This window comes from Sinohyriopsis cumingii, unplaced genomic scaffold (assembly GCF_028554795.1).
Source record: "Sinohyriopsis cumingii isolate HCF-2022 unplaced genomic scaffold, ASM2855479v2 utg001527l, whole genome shotgun sequence".
Lineage (NCBI taxonomy): Eukaryota > Metazoa > Mollusca > Bivalvia > Unionida > Unionidae > Sinohyriopsis > Sinohyriopsis cumingii.
Genome location: NW_028316012.1, coordinates 2,715,049 through 2,722,500, shown reverse-complemented (window position 1 = coordinate 2,722,500; position 7,452 = coordinate 2,715,049). Strand labels below are relative to the sequence as shown.

The 7,452-nt window shown below is 31.4% G+C and overlaps 1 protein-coding gene across 1 annotated transcript in view; it reads left to right on the top strand.

The window, feature by feature from the left end:
- The window catches only part of LOC149772023 (uncharacterized), a 16,196-nt gene extending 8,962 nt beyond the window's left edge, over positions 1 to 7,234 (top strand). Inside the window, exons 7-10 of the mRNA XM_089947950.1 lie at positions 313 to 497; positions 1,308 to 1,423; positions 2,283 to 2,343; positions 6,276 to 7,234. Coding sequence (XP_089804076.1) covers positions 313 to 497; positions 1,308 to 1,423; positions 2,283 to 2,343; positions 6,276 to 6,377 — 464 coding nt within the window. The 3' untranslated portion in view covers positions 6,378 to 7,234. The remainder of the gene's footprint in view (positions 1 to 312; positions 498 to 1,307; positions 1,424 to 2,282; positions 2,344 to 6,275) is intronic.
- Positions 7,235 to 7,452: the final 218 nt, after the last annotated feature.

Below are 7,452 nucleotides of genomic sequence, written 5' to 3'. Positions count from 1 at the left end.
AGTGCATGGCAGACCTATTTCATACAGTTAATATAGTATTGCATAAATGATAATTCAGCATATAAGGCATCATAATTAAAAGATCTATCATTAAATGCCTAGCCAGCCGAATTCTTCAGAAAATGGTATTTGCTTTCATCTATGGGAATTAAGATATTAGCATATACTCCTTGATAAATTGTGGCTATAAACATGAGTGATATTTTCAAAAATGCGTTGAGAATTGTGTACTTCTTTCTAAGCTTTTTGAAACAAGCAGACATATATAGAGCCTTTTGAAATGGACAACATGCGTGCTTATGTATTTTACAGAAGCTAAAAATGCTAAAAAACACAAGAAAAACATTGTTCCTTTACTGATGCAGAAAGGATACGTAGCGGATGGATGGCTTGACTTGATTTTGGAGGATAAGACATTTTACGACTTCAGCGGAAGGTACCCATTTGAACAGAAGTTCAAACAGCTGCTTAAAGAGATTGAAAATTTATATGGACAGGTAAACAATAATCATATTTTTAAGTATGAGTTAATGATTTTCGGTTATATCTCTTTCATTCTTTTTTAACTTTAAGACTAGGTGAGTGCTTTCATTAAATAAAAAATTGGACAGGTAAACGGAAAGCTTGATGACTTGCATTTCTATAAATTGTTCCAGTTGCTGCTATTTATCGACAGGATTTAGTTCTCACCCGTTTTATTAATTTCGTTCCTTCTTTTTTACTTCTACTAGAATGTATGTGATTTTATTCACAAAGACTACTTGATAATGCTCACTTCTGGGTTCTTAATAAAATATTATTACAAAAAGGTATTTTGTTATGTCATGTTAATTGTGCTAAAACTAGCAACAGCATAAATAAACGTTTATATGATCGCCTTATCCAGGACTATAGTTTTAAAGTATATTGTATGAAAAGAACTTCAAAAGGCCGGAAGTGAAAATTCATAAATGTAGTAACTAACTTTAATCAAGCCCAACGTAAAAACCATTTTTCTTCTCATTAACGCACACAAAAGGAATTAGACAACGCTTTGAAAGAATCCTGCCGGGACCTATCGTCAGATAATTATTGGGTTCGTTGTTATAAACTGAACTACATATCTTAAAATTGTAGATAATATTTATTTCTCTAAACAAGTTGAATTAATTCTCATATTTCAAGAGTAAACATTTTCATTGTACACACACAGACACACACACACACACACACACAAACACACACACACACACACACACATATATATATATATATATATATATATATATATATATATATATATATATATATATATATATATATATAAGGTCAGTAACACTGTTGAAACATCCACAAAACAAGTTCTCAAGTCGTCTGCAACGCTAGTACGAAAATGGACACCAAATGATGTGAAAAACTGGATCAGTCGTCATAGCTTGCCCGCGTAAGTAGAATACGTCCTGACAAATTAGAGTAAATTAAAGTTATTTACAACATATGTATAATTATCAAACAATGAGAGTAAACAATTGCATTAATTTGACATTTCTATAGCAATACAACAGTGCGTAATGGTTTTGGTCATTATAGTGGAAAATACTTAGCATATACATATCATGCATTTACAAATCATACTGGTAAACTCCGACTAAGCCAAAATGGCTAAAATATAAATTATCATAAACAAATGCACAAGTTGTTGAGCATGTGTTATGTACAGATACAGAGACATATTCGATATGCCCTGATATTTATGTTTAAGTTGCCATCACTGTTATTAATATATCTGTTTGTGTGATTTGGTCAGCTTTTTGCGAGTTACTCACATGTTAATGTACTATGCTTATTTGATTTCTTTTATAAGCGTAATACATGCATTGTAATATATGTTGCAAAATGAGAATTTAACATGCACAGATTTCAATAATATTGTATTCGCCGTGCTCTGACGCATTGAAAGACAATTTAGCTGGAATACGCGAAACTGTGTTGTTTCATACTTTCACAGATAAATGTGATAGTCTTTTCTATGTGCTTTAAAGAGAATCCTATTCTGTCATTTCAATGACACGACAGAATCAAAGAAGACAAATTGAAAAGCATTGTTACAATAACGTTAGAAAAGGTATGTACTTATGTCATGCCAAATTATTCACCAGTAGAAACCCTGACACATCCATTCGCTTCCTACTCTGCCCAAGGAACATCTTTTACGTTATTTTATCATTGACCATGAAACTCTGGCTTGTTGCTACATAGTTCTGGAGAGATGTTACCTGATATCCATATTTTCTGTTTTGAAGGAAATTATTTGACCATTTGACGGGAAGAGACCTCTCTGCACTGGTAACAATGAAAAAAGGGGTAATTTTGTTTTATTTTTTAATCGCTCGTATGGTCCCACTCGTAATACTTCACCAAATCTCTTAGATCAAATAGTGTCCAAACTCCACATTCTTTGAATCTTGTCTCAACTTCCGTTTTAATACAATTCATCTTTAGTGCAGTCTAAATGGAGGACAAGTTTATCGGTCTGTTTAAAAGATTTACCCTTATTCTTGAAAGAGTTTGGAAAAGAATAGTCATTACACTCGATGAATCTAAATGGTGATATTTAGTGGTATACTTTTAATTTACAATAATATGTTGTATAAAACAAAACATTCATTCCTATTGACTTATAATGATAACTAATCAGATGTCTTAGACTTTAGGTCCTCGCCGTTCCTTTTATGCTCTCGCTTCACCATTCATTCTGTAAGAGATCATTCTATCACAAGAATACTCCAGGGAATTAGATGGAGTCGAACGCTCATCGCGAGTTACTAGTTAGTGACTGTCACGCATGAGACGGTGATTTATGTTTCTAAAAAGGCCTTTACATGTTTCTAGGCTTCAAATGTTTGTGCACAGTGAGCCTATTTATACTGAGGTAACTCAGGCGAAGGCTAGAGTTGATATCCTCCAAGACTTTGTGTAACATGGAAATAATGATCTGATAAAAATCTACGAGAAGGTAGTCGAACACGCGAAGATAGGCAATATAAATAAAACTATCAAGCGGGCAAAACTTTGACTTTGGGGAAGAAAATGGAAACTTGTAATTCGGGAATACCAGGAGAAGAATACCCTCTCGGAGACTTATGACGAATAATTTTTTCAGCACTTACTGGGCAGGAAATGCCCCTGCACATGTGGATTAAATGACTCCAATGTCTGCAAAGTTCTGATGGAAACTTCAATATTTTTTCTGAGTGAAGCCGGGATGATTTTTATTACCAATCAAAGATTATTTTCTTTACTGCATTATTTCCTTAGTTGTGTGCTCTATAGTTTGGAATATGCTACCTAATGAAGCGATAAAAAATAAATGAATTAATTAAAATGATCCCATTGAGCTATTTCACAGAAAACATGACTTCAATGTAATTATTATTACGTTATGTAACAGCTCTTACTTTTTTATGATATTAATTTTACTTTTTATTCCCGAAGATTTTATGTTCTTCTTGATATATATGTTTAGTTGGAAAAAGAGCGAACGCTTGTTTTTCTTTTTTTTTTTGTTGTTGATAATGCCATCAAAATTAGAATGATATAGGAAATGTTGACTTAAGACATTACAATTTTACCTTTAAATAGATGCTTGATGTTGTTGAAATTGATTATATTATTCGATCTATCGGAATGTATATAGTACAATTACTTAGTCATGTAGGGATGGTCATATCACGAAATGATCGGAAACATTCCAAGCCTGCTGATACTGGTATAAAGTGGGGAATTTACATCAAGGATAACAATCTTTTTCTTGCGAATGTAAATAAAACTGTGTGCTTTATAATGTTCATCATGTAATTCTCTTTCTGCTATCTGCATATTTTATCTCTGTTGCTACAGCCTCCTATATTATCGAATAAGGATGGTGAGAATGACGACCAAGTTTGATATTACTAACTTGAATAACTTCTAATAAACCACTGATCCAGTCATCGTCTAGTCCGCTTTCACAATTTGTATGGCCTGGTGTATTGTGGCGACCTTTTCAGATCGCATTTATATTAGTATTGTTTGCATTCATTTTTATTAATGATCATTGAGAAAAGCCAGTTGGGCACGCCCGAAATTTTATAATTACTGCATTAACGCTATTGTTAATGGCGCTCTAGTCATGCTCCGTAATATGGTTAATTAGGCGCAAGACATTTACAAGTAAAATCTAGTGTCCATGGGTCAAAAGTGTTTTATAATTTAGGATCAGAATAAAAATCGTTTAGACATATTTTAAACTAAGAATTGCATTATCTTTTAATATATATATATATATATATATATATATATATATATATATATATATATATATATATATATATATATATACGCATTTTGTGTTTGTTGCATTGTCATATCTTTATGCAATAAATGTTTTCTTTATACTTTCGAACTCGATGAGAAGCAAGCGGATGCTAAATGATGTCGTCCTTCGCTCATACAACACAATATGTATAACGCTCAGGAAAAACCATTACGACTATATGCCGAACTAATCAGTTTTAAACAAATCTGGAAATAATAATCACACAGACAAAGTAATATCCTTCGGAATTAATGCAAATGCAGAAACTACAGTTAAGAAAATAAGTACACGATCAGTACACTGTCAAGGTCTACATAAATAGACTGCATAAAACAAACAAATTATATTTTGTACTTTGAATAATAACGAAATGCGTTATATATGAAATGCTTATTTTTAAACTTATATTAGGCAATGTCAATGAAATACATAATTTTTAATGTATTTCAGAGGAGCAAATTTACCTCACACTCCAATATATATATATATATATATATATATATATATATATATATATATATATATAGATAGATAGATAGATAGATAGATAGATAGATAGATAGATAGTTTGTGTGATACATCCCATGTAATTTATATTTGACTTCTCGTTGTAGAAATATGTTGGTAGTGCAGATTAGATATGTAATTAATCAACTTTATGACAGTTTTTGTTGGGTTTTTTTTCCATTACTAAATTACATGTGGAGATTTCGACTGTTATTTGAAGAGTTAGGAGTCCTGATTTGATGTTGATTATTATTATTATTATATATATATATATATATATATATATATATATATATATATATATATATATATATATATATATATATATGGGTGCGAATGAGTGTGTCTGTGTGTGTGAGTGCTAGCCCACATATCTGTTATTGCCAACTGACACTATAACATTGTATACCTCTGATTTGATTCTGTGTCTGCTACATTTGTATTAATGTTATTATATATGATATTTTAATTATGCCTGTCAATTATCCTGATAAGTTTACAAATGTCTCGTTTGATATTTTATATATTTTACCTGTTCAATGCACGTACAAATTTTAATCAAAAACAGATATTCAAATTAGCATAATATCAGTAGCATGCAAGGTGAATATTTATTAAATGGCGGAAACTTTCAATTTTCCTTCCAAAAGAAGATAAGTAATCGACAAGCTTAAGCGACGACTGTTCTTAAAACTAATCGAAGTAGTATGTTTTTTCTGGAGACTGATGTTCTAATTATCTTAATATTGAATTAATTATAATGTTCATTTCATGTGCACGCATAATGTCTCTCTCTTTCTTTCTCTCCCTCGCACACACAAACATCTGATGTATAATTTGTACTAATTTCGTATTCAACGAAAACGATTCATAAAAGTCATAAATATATCATTGACACGAATACTGTATGAAAGTACCTAGATTAGCCAAATGATTTTCACATGTGTACGTATCTAGTATAAATGAAGTACAAACTGCATTCGCCATAGGTTTAAGCTTGTGCTAAAATCTTGTTAAAACTGGATACAATATGAAGTGTCATCCAGTTTCAGTTACGTCAATATAGTTGTTATGTAGTCGAATATGCTGAGTCCTTTTTCAATACCATTCACGAATAACGTTTAATGTGAGTCAGTTTCAATTATTTATAATCTCTGTGGAATTGTTTTAACACTTACTTGGATGATATGATTGAAATAGATACCAGGAAAATAACATAAACCGCGCGTTTACATTAGTGAATGACACTTATCATCGTTAATCGTTCGTTTGCTAGTATACGTACTTACCAGATTTCTGTTTTACAAATAGGTTGCTTCGATGTGATTTTGCCTCGGGTATGTAGTTTTAAAATAGGTTGTATACATCACACATTCAAACCGTTACCTAGACCGAACATAGTCTTTAAGCGGTAATTTTGTTTAAAATTTAGGCTCCTGAATGTTTCTACAACTGGCTGCAGAAGAACCTGAAACTCAACAACTTATCAATCATTGACATGTTCATGGAAGCTCTCAGTGAAATCGAAGAATAACCACCAAAATCAAGAGTGACAGCTCATGAAGAAATTTATACTTTGTTTGCTTGTCGCGTAGAATTTGTGCTACTTTTTATGAACTTCATGTTTATCCATTAGCCGTACAAACTCTAGGGTAGTTCAACAGTGTGTTTCTAGATATATTAGCATTATTCGAATCAAGCAGTGAAAGCGTACTGTCTGTTTTAATTTAGAAGTGGTGCTAAGTACTGACCATATAACAGTTTTTCATTAACATAACAGTTTAAGTATATTATAAACATTGGAGGAACTGCATCTATTTAAACAAATGCAGCGATCTTGCTTTCATAACCAAAGCTACTAAGTAATATTAAAGCTGAATTACTAGCATATTACACATTAACACAAATATCAATTACAGTTTTTGTTGCTACATACATATAGCCTTCCTTTCAAACTGTTTAGCGGATTTAAGAGACACAACTATATTTTGTGGAAATGTTTTCTATAGCTCTTTGGTTTTGAATTCCTTTTACGTATAACATAGTTGGATCTGCATTGTTTTCGGAGGAAATATTATGATTTACAAAATGTCAGTGACATAGAGAACATTATAGAAAGGGCGCTTTGACTAATAATGCTAATGTATTTTGATACAAAAGTCGAAAATTCGAGTTGGTCGTCTGTTGATATGTTCAAAAGTGTTAATATACAACATCCTGCGCATGATTTCATAGAAAATAACTCTACTATATAATCTAGATTGCTGAAAAGGACATTACAATGTATGTTAATTAGATGCTAGGAATGAAAGCTGGCATCAGAGAAATTAATATTACTTTGCAGAGGGTATGTGTCTTTTTGAAAAGTGAGTAAACCATTCTGATACTACATTTACATGATTTGTTCACATGTAAGATATCATATTCTTTGTAACTTTGTGTGTTGCTGCTTTATTTCTTTTGCAGTTGTTGCTCTACCTTTCTGTACACCAGATATTCGTAAAAATTGAGGATGTCTTACCTATAAGTGATTTGATAGGACTCTTTTGAGTTTGAATAGTTGAATATGTTTATATACAGTATTTACGTTATATACAAAAAACATTTTA